Source organism: Myotis myotis, unplaced genomic scaffold (genome assembly GCF_014108235.1).
Source record: "Myotis myotis isolate mMyoMyo1 unplaced genomic scaffold, mMyoMyo1.p scaffold_m19_p_9, whole genome shotgun sequence".
Taxonomy (NCBI): Eukaryota; Metazoa; Chordata; class Mammalia; order Chiroptera; family Vespertilionidae; genus Myotis; species Myotis myotis.
This window is the reverse complement of record NW_023416401.1, coordinates 22,503,660-22,517,473: the sequence shown is the minus strand read 5'-3', so window position 1 is coordinate 22,517,473 and position 13,814 is coordinate 22,503,660. Positions and strand designations below refer to the sequence as shown.

General features: G+C 43.5%; 1 protein-coding gene across 1 annotated transcript in view; it reads left to right on the top strand.

Moving 5' to 3' along the window:
- The window catches only part of CHD6 (chromodomain helicase DNA binding protein 6), a 181,752-nt gene that overhangs the window by 44,123 nt on the left and 123,815 nt on the right, over positions 1 to 13,814 (top strand). The window contains exon 2 of the mRNA XM_036321729.1: positions 10,223 to 10,278. Within this exon, the coding sequence (XP_036177622.1) occupies positions 10,246 to 10,278 (33 nt within the window). The 5' untranslated portion in view covers positions 10,223 to 10,245. The remainder of the gene's footprint in view (positions 1 to 10,222; positions 10,279 to 13,814) is intronic.

Genomic DNA, 13,814 nt, shown 5'->3' with positions numbered 1-13,814 from the left:
CCGCCGCCCCCTGTGCATGAATTTCATGCATCGGGCCTCTAGTATCCTATCAAATAATAGACAAAGATTGAAACTAACCGTACCTCCGCTACGCTTCCCATCGGCTAATCAGCGAGATATGCAAATTAACTGCCAACAAAGATGGCGGCTGGCAGCCATGCAGCTGAAGCGAACAGGAGGCTTGCTTGCTCCAGTGATGGAGGAAGCCAAGGTTCCCCACCTGCCGTGGCCGGGCTCTGAGCTCCAAAAGCAACAAAGTTGAAATTATAGAAGCTAAACAAACCCCAGATACCTGCTTTCAGCAGGCTGTGGCCTCGGAGCTGGAGCGGCAACAAAGTTTCAATTATAGAAGGTAAATAAATCCCATAATAAAAAAAGAAAAAGAAAAAAAGGACAGGCTGAGAGCTTCAGTTGTCCATGGGCTTGGCCAGCCTGAAAACCCTCAGCCCCTCATCCAGACTGGCCAGGCACCCCAGTGGGGACCCCACCCTAAAGAGGGTGTGGCCAGCCTGAAAACAGTCATCAGCCCCTCATCCAGGCTGGCCAGGCACCCAAGTGGGAGCCCCACCCTGAAGGGGGTGTGACCAGCTGCAAACAACCATCAGCCCCTCACCCAGTCTGGCCAGGCACTCAAGTGGGACCCCCACCCTGATCCAGAACACCCTTCAGGGCAAACCAGCCGGCCCTCACCCGTGCACCAGGCCTTTATCCTATATAGTAAAAGGGTAATATGCAAACTGACCCTAACAGCAGAAAGACTGGGAATGACTGGTCACTATGACACACACTGACCACCAGGAGGCAGATGCTCAATGCAGGAGCTGCCCTCTGGTGGTCAGTGAGCTCCCACATGTGGGGGCTCTGCTCAGCCACAAGCCTGGCTGATGGCTGCCAGTACAGCGGTGGTGGTGGGAGCCTCTCCTGCCTCTTCAGCAGCACTAAGGATGTCCGACTACAGCTTAGGCCTGCTCCCCGCTGGTAAGTAGACATCCCCGAGGGCTGCCGGGCTGCCAGAGGGATGTCTGCTAGCTTAGGCCCAATCCCCCAGGGAGCAGGCCTAAGCCAGCAGGTGGTCATTCCCCGAGGGGTCTCAGACTGCAAGAGGGCACAGGCCGGGCTGAGGGACCTCCCCCCCGAGTGCACAAATTTTTGTGCACCGGGCCTCATATATATGTGTGTGTGTGTGTGTGTGTGTCTGTGTGTGTGTGTGTGTGTGTGTATGATGTTAATCTTCAAAATAAAAAAGGGCTAGAACATAAAGCTTGGGAAGTCTTCCGGAAAACAAAACACAAAGAAATAAAAACATTTTTTTGGAATTAGAGAGAAAATTAGAGGGATAGCTCAGAAGGTCCATCATTTAAATATAGTAATAACATGAGTTCCATTAAAAGAAAGCAATAGGAAGGGAATTATGAAGAAATGATACAAGAGGATTTCTGAGAACTAAAGCAAGAATTTCCAGATTGTGAAAGAATCCACCAGATGCCTAGTTTCATAGATGACGATAGCCCCAAAGCACATCATTGTGACAAGATAATCCTGAGAGTGTGTGTGGGGGGAAGGTTATATGTACAAATGATCAGGGATCAAAATGGTTCAGATTCCTTAACAGAGATGGTGGAAGGAACGAGACAGTGGCACAATGCTCTCAAATCCTAAGGAGTAATCAATCTCCAACCTGTGATTTGCTATCCACCAAACCATCAAGGTAGAATGGAAATATATTCAGACATGACAGTCTCAAAAACTTACCTCTCATTCATACATTCCCCAGAGGGTTACTGGACATTGTGATTCACCAAAATGAGAGTAAACCTAGAGAGACAAAACATAGGAGCCCTCTCTTGAGAGGCACAAGAAGGATGATAATGAGAAGTCCTAGGAAGATGACTTTGAAGCAGGTTAGACAGAATAAGACTCCAGATACAGTGATCCAAGGAAAAAAAAAAATTTTAAGGTTCTGGGGGGAGCATTCTAAAAAATGAGGTACTAACTATTTTTAGGGGGAAAATTACAAAAAAAGAGAAAACTTTAGCATAGTATATAGTTCATGGCTTAATTGTGAATTGAATATTGATTTAATAATGGTAATAATAATTATATTGGGAAGATAACATTTCATCTTCCATTGCAGGAGCTGGCTACCTGTTTTTGTAAATATTTATTGGAATGCATGTTGTTCATGGCCTGATTTTGTGCGGCAGTGGCAGAATTGAATAGTTGCAACAGAGACCATATGGCCTGCAAAGCCTAAAATATTTATTACCTGGCTTTTCATAAATATATTTGCCAACCTCTGTTTCATAGGAAGAAGCCAATAGAATAATGTTTAAAATAGGGGGTGGGTGGTGTAATAGCATGTTAGCATGTTTAAAAAAATATTATGGAAAGTAGCAGAAGGAACAGCTCAAATGATTATCTTTGGGAAGAGTGAATCAAGAATGGGGAGGAATAGTCAGGGGATTATTATTTTGTTTTGTTTTGTTTTGTTTTTGTTAATCCTCACTCGAGGATATTTTACCATTGATCTTTTAGAGAGAGTGGAAGAGAGAGGGAAAGACTGAAACATCCATGAGAGAGAAACACATCGATTGGTTGCATCCTGCACACGAGGGCCCGAACCAGGGAGGAGCCTGCAACCACAGTACGTGCCCTTGACCAGAATCGAACCTGGGACTTTTTGGTCCTCGGGCCAATGCTCTATCCACTGAGCAAAACTAGCTAGGGCTTAAGTTTTATATTACTGAATTCTTAAGCTAAGTACATGTATTTGAAAAGTCTGAATGAAGAATGCTGAAAAATTTAATTGAACTAGGAGAACAAAATAAACAAGAAAGGAAAAAAAGATACAAGCCACCCGTTATGAAGAAAGCAGGAGCTCAAAGCCTTTCCTGTAAACAAGCTTTCTCATCTATTCTTATGTCACATTTTCTCATTTATTCATTCATTCATTCCATAGATTATCATGTCAGAGTCCAAATGTCAGGTCCTGAACTCAGTTCTGCAGAACAGAGTTCCTTCCCAGAGACGCACTCACAGCTAATGGCACTCACAGAGAAAAAAAGATGATATCTTGAGATGCTTGCATGGTTTAGGAAAGGCCCATGAGGCATTCCTGGAGAACATGACACCAGACCTCAGCTATGAAGAATAAGAGACGGGAAAGGAAGGACACTGGAAGAATTTCCCGTGGAGGCATAGCCTTAACAACGACCTGAGTGAATAGGGCTGGTTTCAGAGTCCGCAAGTATTTACTATAGTTGGATGGATGGCAGAAGGTAATGTCAGAGCTGCAGACAAGGACCAGAGGCTGTGTACTATAAGCAATTTGTATTTTTTTTTCTAAAGACACTAAAGAGATTCTATCAGATTTTATTTATACTGTAAGAAAACATACACTTGGTGCAGTGAGGGTAATGGGATGAAGATAGAAGACATGAAGAGTAGAGGCTATTTCAGGTTAAAAAAAAGAATACAAATGTGGGAATAAAGCAAACAAGCACACTGGGAGGAAAACAAGGGATTCAGGAATTATATAAGAGTTAAGGGAAAAGGAAGGAGTTAAGATGACAATTCTGGGCTGGGGGACACAGGAGCAGGTGTATATGTGTGTGTAGGTAGTATTGAGTTTGCTTTTGGAAGAGTTGTGGGGTTTTTGTTGAATCTGTGGAATACATCATTGGAAGTGGCCAGGATGCAGTTGGACCACTTGAAGGTCAGGAGGAGGGTCTGAATTTGGAAATGTGTAATGGTTATGGTGTAGAGAGAAGTTTGGAAATTGAGTAGAGAATTCAAGGGACCCTTGTAGTTTTAAAGTGCTGAATCCAGGAAACACTGACATTTAAGGGTTAGGCTTTATATTAGGTAGAGCTTAGGGAGGAACAGTACCTTTTGAAGCCTGTAAACAGGAAAATCAAGAGAGAATGGCCTCCAAGAAACCAGTAAGATGAGAACTTTAAGAGAAGGAAATGGTTCCTGGTTTAAAATGCAGCAAGGACATCAGAAGAAAGCCTAAAAATGTTCTTTGGATTTGACAACTAGGGAGTCATTGCTAAGAGCAAACTTTAGCGAAGTAATATGGCGGGAAGTAAAAATTCAGGTGTGTGTGGGATTTGTTAGTAGAGTTACTATTTTAGGATAGAGTTGAACTTGTCTCTTTGTTGAAGAGAGAACTATGGAAAAAGAGGGGTTTAGTGATAACTTAGGGAGAGGAAATGGTTTCCCCATTCAACAAATGTTTATTGAGCACCTGTTATGAGGCCAGTGCTATTCCAGACTCGGAGCATAGCAGAACAAAACAAAACTTACAATCATGTGTCTTACAGGTCATCCTATCTAATAATAAACAAAGATTGAAATTAACAGTACCTCCACTATGCTTCCCATTGGATAATCAGCAAGATATGCAAATTAACCGCCAACAAAGGTGGCGGCCGGCAGCCACACAGCTGAAGTGAGCAGGAGGCTTGCTTGCTCCAGTGATGGAGGAATCCAAGCTTCCTCCCTGCTGCAGCCGGGCTCTAAGCTCCACTCTAAGCAACAAAGTTGCAAAGCCCCAGATACCTGCTTTCATCAGGCAGTGGCCTCAGAGCTGGAGCGGCAACAAAGTTTCAATTATAGAAGGTAAATAAATCCCAGAATAAAAAAAAAAAAAGAAAAAAAGGAGAGACTGGGAGCTTCCGTCGCCGGGAGGGCTTGGCCAGCCTGAAAACGGCCCTCAGCCCCTCACCCAGACTGGCCAGGCACCCCAGTGGGGACTCCCCACCCTAAAGGGGGTGTGGCCAGCCTGAAAACAGCCATCAGCCCCTCACCCAGGCTGGCCAAACCTCCATGGGGTGAGAGTCCCCACTGGGGGGGGGGGGGGGGCTTGACCAACCTGCAAACAGCCATCAACCCCGCACCCAGGCTGGCCAGGCACCCCAGCGGGGACCCCCACCCTGAAGGGGGTGTGACAAGCCTGCAAACAGCCATCAGCCCCTCACCCAGGCTGGCCAGGCACCCCAGTGGGGACCCCCACCCTGATCCAGAACACCCTTCAGGGCAAACCAGCCAGCCCCACCCATGCACCAGGCCTCTATCCTATATAATAAAAGGGTAATATGCAAACTGACTCTAACAGCAGAAACACTGGGAATGACTGGTCACTATGACATACACTGACCACCAGGAGGCAGATGCTCAATGCAGGAGCTGTCCCCTGGTGGTCAGTGCGCTCCCACAGGGGGAGCTCTGCTCAGCCACAAGCCAGGCTGATGGCTGCCAGCACAGCGGTGGTGGCGGGAGCCTCTCCTGCCTCCTCAGCAGCACTAAGGATGTCCGACTGCAGCTTAGGCCTGCTCCCTGCTGGTAAGTAGACATCCCCCGAGGGCTGCTGGGCTGCCAGAGGGATGTCTGACTGCCAGCTTGGGCCTGATCCCCCAGGGAGTGGGCCTAAGCCAGCTGGTGGACATCGTCCAAGGGGTCCCAGACTGCAAAAGGGCAAAGACCGGGCTGAGGGACCCCCCCCCGAGTGCACAAATTTTTGTGCACCGGCCTCTAGTAGATTATAAAAGTACATGTTCATTATGGAAAATTTGAGGTGTATCTGATTTTTACAGTAGTTTCCCACATACTCTTTGTCCCAAAGGGCCTGACAGAGTAGAGGGGATGGGGGCCTGTTAACAGCAAAAGTCCCCAGGATCTCCTTGCATATAAAGGACCATGGTAGCCATCTGCTGTGTGCGTGCACTTGTGTGTGTGTGTGCATCAACACACACTCTTGTAGTGAAATAGACCAGGGGGACTGAGAGGCATTATTAGGGTGGCAGAGTTCTCAAGGTATAGTAAATGTAAATCTCTGTGAATGAATGGTGGAAGAGTGTGTACCTGTTTTATTATTTTTAATTGTCCATAATGGCACCAAGGAAGTTGAAATGGCACAAGCACTGTTGCAGAATTTTTGAAATGGAGACACTAATAACAGTAACTTTAAAAATGTTTTATTTGAAACCTGGCACCCACCCATTTTTCTTAAGGGAAGCAACATTAGGTGGGTGAGAGTAAGAAGGAATGGGAATTTTTTATTGTTTTCTTTTTACATTATTAGCTTATCTTCTTGTGAAGGTAATTAAATGTTATATTCATACATAAGCACTGAAACACAGTGAGGAAGAGAGCTGGAGTCCTACTAGTTTTCATATAATTCAGAAGTTATACACATTTCCCCCCCTGCTGACAATTTCTTGGTTTGCCCATACAGTCTGTATTATGTTCTAATTAAGTTGTGGGATGCTGAAGTTACTGTTTAATTTGTTCTTTATTGAGCCAGAAAAATTTAACCACAACTTTTGAGGAATGGCAATGCAGCAAGAGAGGCTGCAATGCCATTTCCAGTGTTGTGCAGAAGTATGGGCTTTAGTGTGCATCTCTTCATCCACTCCTGCAACATAAAATTTCTCTTTACAAAAAGATTATGTAGTTTTGTATTTTTTAAATGTGCACCATAAAAGAGGTAAAAAAAAAAATAGAGGTAATTTAAGAGAGGGTGCTTTGTAAATCATTAGTTACTGTTTGTAGAAATAAAAGTCGTTCAACACCTATTGATGTTGTTGATGACATCTGTTACGTTGTGGAGTGGCAGCATGCTGGTGTGTGACAGTCCATCCGGGTGCAATAAATGATTTCACAATAATAACATGAGGTTTGCCAAAGATTGTTTTCAGTGAGCTAGAGCAGTTATTATTATAGTAGCATCACTCCCACTCCCTCGGAATTCACACACACACACCTCAGAGTATGGGGTGGGGTTATCTGTGCAGCATGAATATCCCTGAAGGTGCAGGTAGCAATATCTTACATGTGAACAAATTGGGGGGAGGGGAATATTTGGTTTCCTTGATCTCTTTTCCTCCAAGTCTTCTTTCTTTGCTGAGTAATCTAATTCAAGCCATACTTGAGTCAGTCCCACCTCTTTCCCAGTCATTCCAGCCTGTGTTCTCTGGTCTTCTCTGGCCCTATGATAACACAGGCCCAAGGAGTGGTGGTCCTGTGTGATCTCTGCCTCTGTGATCTCTGTGGCTGACTCCAGTGTCAATATTATGTCACACTTCCACCTACCTCATCCCTGAGCTCCCGCTAAGGCCTGGGTTTATTTCCTCCTGACTTGTGGGATTGGCAGAGAAAAGGACTGCAACAGTTTACATATCTCATGGCACATTGCCCGAGTGCTCTTCAGAAAGCTTGAAAGAATTAAAAGTGCCATTAGCAGTGATAAGTTGGACCTGGTTTCCTCACATTCCTGGCAGTGTTGTGGCCCTACTTATTTGCATGCTAGTTTGTGGTACTTTATCGGAAATTGTTTTTTGTTTTATGTGTGTTTGTGTGTTTTTGCGATGAAGGGAGCTTTATTCAGTGCAAAACAGCTCAATTGTGATACAGCATGGCTGTAGGACAGCTCTGCTCTGCTCCTCCATGCTCTGCTTTGCCCTGTGCTGGTCTGCTCTGGTCTGCTGTGGTCTGCTTCACTCTGCTCTGGCGAGACATCTTCAGTGTTTCAGCTAAGTCTGGGAGACGCAGTCTTTATTGTTCGGTGGAAAGAAAGTGCGCTTGGAAATCCAGGCTGCGAGTTCGATCCCTGGGCTGGGTGCATACAGGGGCAATGGATTGATGTTTTTCTCTTTCTCCCTCTCCCTGTCCTTCATATGCCGCCCGCCCCCCCCCCCCCCCCCCGCATCCCTCTCTGTAAAAAATAAATTAAAAAAAATTTTAAAGGAATTTTTATTAGCATTGGTGAAATTTTTCTGTATTTTTTAAATGGTTGATTTCATTTCTCAAACTTTATTTCAGAATTTGTGACAGTTTGTTACTTGAGAATGGTTTTCTGGGGTTGGATAATTTAAAGTTGAGAAATAAAGGAGGTAAACTTGTACTAACATAATTTACCTAGAACTCATTCCACTAGTGAAGATTGAGGGGTAAAATTCATTTAACTACCTTGATTCAGAGCACTTACCATTTCTCTGGTATTTATAGTTTTCTTGAGGTGAATAATTGTTTCATCAGTTGCTAATCCTCACTGTGATTCTTAGAAATATCCCTTACTAACTGACTTTCCTTTTCCAAATCCCTCTCTGCCCTCCTCCCTTTCCCCTTGGTCTACTCTAGGCTGACTACACCCACTTTGAAGCTTGTTATTACCTCCTTGTGAGTACCAATATCCTGGCAGCGCTTTAGGGTCCTTTTTATAGAAAATGCCTCTGACTCTTGGAGGAAAAAACACACTAAATATACAAATATTAAACTGGTAAACTGTAATTGTGGCCCTAAGGATGCTTGGAATCATGAGTCCTTCATTTTTCATCAAACACACCATGAATGCAGAAAATGGGACCATCTCACTTTCAAGTTCTGCTTAATTGCCTACATGACACATTGATTTGGGTATGAGAAATAATCGTGAACATAAGGATAATTATGTGCCTCTGATGGCTTCCTGAGGGTATGGTATTCTGTAGCTCTGTGGGATGTTTAGGAAATCAAAGTACATAAGAAATATGAGGCAGTGTCTGTCTGGGCTAGAGTGGGCAGCTGAGACTCTATGACCTGTTTGTACACTGTTTGTATATGAGGAAGGTGAGTGCTTCAGACCCCAGGCAGTACAACTAAATTCCAGGTTTCCTAGACTAGGATTGTTCTTGTTCCCCCTGATGCGCAGTGCACCTCTGAGCCAATTGCTGGGCTCTTATTACTATGGTGCTCCAAAGTCATTTATTTATTTATTTTTAAAATATATTTTTATTGATTTCAGAGAAGAAGGGGGGGCGGGGAGAGAGAGAGAGAAACATCAGTGATGAGAATCATTGATTGGCTGCTTCCTGTACGCCTTCCAATAGGGATTGAGCCCTGACCAGGAATCGAACTGTGACCTCTTGGGTCAGGGGTTGACATTCAACCACTGAGCCATACCTGCCGGGTTCTAAAGTCATTTATGAGGAAAAGGTCAGTGTCATCCAAGGGCATTGTGGTTGAAAATGGGACTTAAGTCCTGGGTAGCATAAAACCAGTCATTTAGAAAGTCATATGAGCCCAAGCTGGTTTTGCTCAGTGGATAGAGCATCGGCCTGCAGACTTAAGGGTCCCGGGTTCAATTCTGGTCAAGGGCACATGCCTGCATTGCAGGCTTGATCCCCAGTGGGGGGCATGCAGGAGGCAGCTAATCAATGACTCCCTCATTATTGATGTTTCTATCTCCCTTTCCCTCTCCCTTCCTCTCTGAAATCAATAAAATATATTTAAAAAAAATAAAAAGTCATATGAAATATTGGAATGGAATTTATTTTGTCAAGTAAAACCATATATGCACATGGTTTTAAACATCAAGTAATACAGGATAGCATATTATGAAGTGCAAGAGTGACCTTTCCTATCTCACACCAATTCCTCTCTCACTTTTTTTTTTTGGTTAATCCACATTTTTTTTCATTGATTTTTTTTTTTTTTAAGAGTGAAAGGAGGGAGGGACGGAGGAGGAGGAGGGGGGGGGGAGAGAGAGAGAGAGAGAGAGAGAGAGAGAGAGAGAGAGATATCAGTGTGAGAGAGACACATCAATTGGTTGCCTCCTGCACACGCCACGACCAGGGTCAGGGTTGAACCTGCAACCCAGGTATGTCCCTTGACTGGGAATTGAACTCTTGACCCTTTGGTGTGCCAGCTGAAGCTCTAACCAGTTAGAAACACTGGCCAGAGCTCACTTTTTCAAAAGAAATAATTTGAACTCTTTTACCTCTCATTTTTATTGTGTATATTTGTATTTCATGATTTATCAATTACTGATATTATTTATTGATTTTCTTTCCAAGGAAATAAGAGCTTAGCTTATTTCTATCCCCTCTCCTCCAGTTCTCTCAACATAGTCATGCCATTTTTTTTTGTTCCTCTTCTGACTTCTTTTGTAATTTAATATGCCAGCATCTTTTATAACTTATATACAAAGACAGTGTCTTTTTTACTTGACCCTATCTGGAGAAATAAATTAGGGTTTGGGATAGAATTGGGTAGCACCAGGGCTTATACTAAGGGCTCTGGGGGTTGTTGGACTAGAAGACTACTGATTACAAATGTTCTGAAGAAGTATTCTTTTCTTTGTTCTGTGTATTCCTCATGTGTCACAGTTAATCCTGAGATAATCTAAAATATTTTATTTTGGATTTTATCAGAATCTTTGCCTTTTTTTTATATTTTACAGAAATAAATATCTTCCTTCAATAGATGATAATGAAAATACAGAAGAAAGAGAAGCAGGTAGGTGATGTCACTTATCTTTTTTATTTTTTTAATTAACCCTCATCTGAGAATATTTTTCCCATTGATTTTTAGAGAGAGTGGAAGAGGGTTGGGGGGAGGGAAGAAACCCATGTGAGAGAGACACATTGATAGGTTGCCTCCCACATGCACCCCAACCTGCAATGGGGATTGAACCTGTAACCCAGGTATGTGCCCTTGACTGGGAATTGAACACGAGGCCTTTGGTGCACGGGCCAACACTCTAACCACTGCGCAGCCTGATTTCACATATCTTTTAAGTGAATGCATCCGGCATACACTTGTGCTTTTTTAACAAAAAGAGAGCCGGCAGTTTTGGCTCCTGTCTTAGTCTCTGGTAGTTACCCTGTTGCCTCTGTTTCCCATTCTCCATGTGGTAACTGAGCTCTGTTCTGAATGAGTTAATATATGGATTTCTAAGTTTTTATAAAGGGCAATGTGATCAATTATTTATATGTTTGTCACTTTTGATGTTTGGCTAAAATAAAAGGATTCTCATTTATAAATTCTGTGGACGTTTCCTTCTAGAGAAAACATTAACTATTTGGTTTCTGCAAGAGAGGGGAGTTGATAAAAAAAAAAAAAATTGGCCTCTGTGACCGATCCTGCCAGGATCTTTTTCCTTAGTTGGTACTTCTATGCTCCAGGTGGTTACATATTTAAAGGAACCCAGAGACCTCAACCAGTGAAGCTCAGGGAGGTGAGATAGGGGGACCTGCTTCTGTCTCTTGGAAACAGGCTATCTTTCATGGGCTGGTTTTCCTTTTATAGAATCAAATGACCACCTGGTAACTGGGGAGTTCTGAATTCCTGCCCTTCACTGGCCCCCTGTGCAAATATGTTGCGTGGGATCAGCCAACTTTCCTCTCCACTCTGCTCCTAAGCAGCAGTGACCAGTTATATAAAGGGCAACTTAGGGATTTGGTTATAAGGACTACCTCCTGGTCTGTCCTCAGTGGATAGGTCCTTGTGAAACCAAAACAAACGACCTGTTTTGGGAAATTAATTGACTCATCTGCTGCCAATTCTTAACAGGAAGAGCAGTGATTTCTTCCTGTTCTGGCCCTATGGGGTGTCAGCTGGTAGACAAAAATGCAGCTACATCTGTCAGGCATTTATCCTATGGATATACTTAGACAGGTATGCAAAACTGTATTTACAGGGCTTTCATTGCTGCTTTGTTTAGAAAAGCAAAACTGGAAAGACTTACATGTCCCTCAAAAAGGGGACTATTTAATCATAGCATATCCACCTAGTGCAGTGGTTCTCAACCTGTGGGTCGCGACCCCTTTGGTGGTCGAACGACCCTTTCACAGGGGTCGCCTAGGACCATCCTGCATATCAGATATTTACATTATGATTCATAACAGTAGCAACATTACAGTTATGAAGTAGCAATGAAAATAATTTTATGGTTGGGTCACAACATGAGGAACTGTATTTAAAGGGCCAGAAGGTTGAGAACCACTGACCTAGTGGAATATTATGCTATTGTTAAAAAGAACTTGTTATGGAAGAGAGCCCCCAAACCCTCAAAACAATTGGCATATTTAATTTTTAAGACATTCTTTACAGCAGTGGTTGCCAACCTTTTGGACCTCACGGACCACTGGTGGTCCGTGAACCATTGGGTAATCTTTTATTTCAATAAAAACATTCTTGCCAAAACCGGTTTGGCTCAGTGGATGGAGCGTCGGCCTGTGGACTGAAGGGTCCCGGGTTCGATTCCGGTCAAGGGCATGTACCTGGGTTGCGGGCACATCCCCAGTGGGAGATGTGCAGGAGGCGGCTGATGGATGTTTCTCTCTCATCGATGTTTCTGACTCTCTGTCTCTCTCCCTTCCTCTCTGTAAAAAATCAATAAAATATATTTAAAAAAAAAAACAAAAACATTCTTTACCAGAGTTACCTCTAAATGAATTAGAATTTCTTTCTTTTGTGGTTTTACTTGTTCATATTAAGACCTTTGGTATGTCAGCCAGCTATTGAGTAGCCTCAGAGGGGTTTTCATTTTAGGCTTCACAGTAATGTTGATAAACAGGGCATTATTTAAAAGTTAATATTAGCTGTGGTAGAGGAGCAAGTTAATTAAGTGAAGACATTTTCAGGAGGAATTGATTCTACTCCTCCTAGAGCACTGGTAATAGGCCATACTGATGACTGAACCACAAGAAGTTTCAGAGCGTGAAAACAGAAAATTATGATTATGCTAAAGCAATCCTCAGACTTCAGGACCGAGCATAAGTGTAGAGAGTTCATTGCCTGACAAAGAGGCACATAACCTTGGTTGCAGACTCCCAGCCCTGATCAGGGGCATGTGGGAGGCAACCAATCGATGTGTCTCTCTCACATCGGTGTTTCTTTCTGTCTCTCCCTCTCCCTTCAACTCTCTAAAAATCAATGGAAAAAATATCTACGGGTGAGGATAAAAAAACCTATACCGTTCCCCGACTGGCATGACTCAGTGGTTGAGCATCGACCTATGAACCAGGAGGCTACAGTTTGATTCCCAGTCAAGGCACACACCCGGGTTATGGACTCTAACCCTGGAGGCTGGGCATGAGGAGGCAGCGGATCAATGATTCTCTGTCATCATTGATGTTTCCCTCTTCCTCTCCCTTCCTCTTTGAAATCAATAAAAATATTAAAAAAAACAAAAATCCCACACCACTTCTGGTGGGTTATTGACAGATAATAAGTTTATGATTTTTATTACTAATATCTGCCTTTTGGGGAAAATCCCCCTTTTCATCATTGACTAATTGTGCTGCATTTTGTGGGTTTCCCTTCTCCCTCTACAGTGGTCGGCAAACTCATTAGTCAACAGAGCCAAATATCAACAGTACAATGATCAAAATTTCTTTTGAGAGCCAAATTTTTTAAACTTAAACTATATAGGTAGGTACATTGTTATTAACTTAATTAGGGTACTCCTAAGGCTTAGGAAGAGCCACACTCAAGGGGCCAAAGAGCCGCATGTGGCTCGTGAGCCGTAGTTTGCCAACCACGGCTCAAGTATGTTCCAGCCCTGCCATTGCCTAGGAATGTACCATGACAAATTTCTTCATCTCTTTGAACTAATGGTCTTTTTTTTTTTAAATAAAGCTTTATTGTTGAAAGTATTACACATGTTTTTCACTTTGTGTAAAGTAGTGAGTCCTGCCAGAATGACCAGTTTCCTCTGGATTTAGGCTTATTTATAAGGCTGGCTTTAGTTACGATAAAGATCCTCCCCCCCCCTCACCCCCACCCCCCAAAAAGTCCTTTCTTTCCTCTTTTTTCTCCTGTGATTCTGAGTGTTATGCTTGGGAATATCAGATGAGGGGAGGGAACTGGAAACAACAGAAGGGGAATCATGCAGCTGAATTTTGTACTCTCCATCACTCTCAGGGTGGGCCAGGAAGTCTGAGCACAGATTGGGTAACCAGACAGACCTCACCACCTGGCAAGTGTCTGTGCCCTTTCGCATCAGCCAGGCCTCTTGTTAGGAGAGCAGGCTACTCACATGGTGCTGT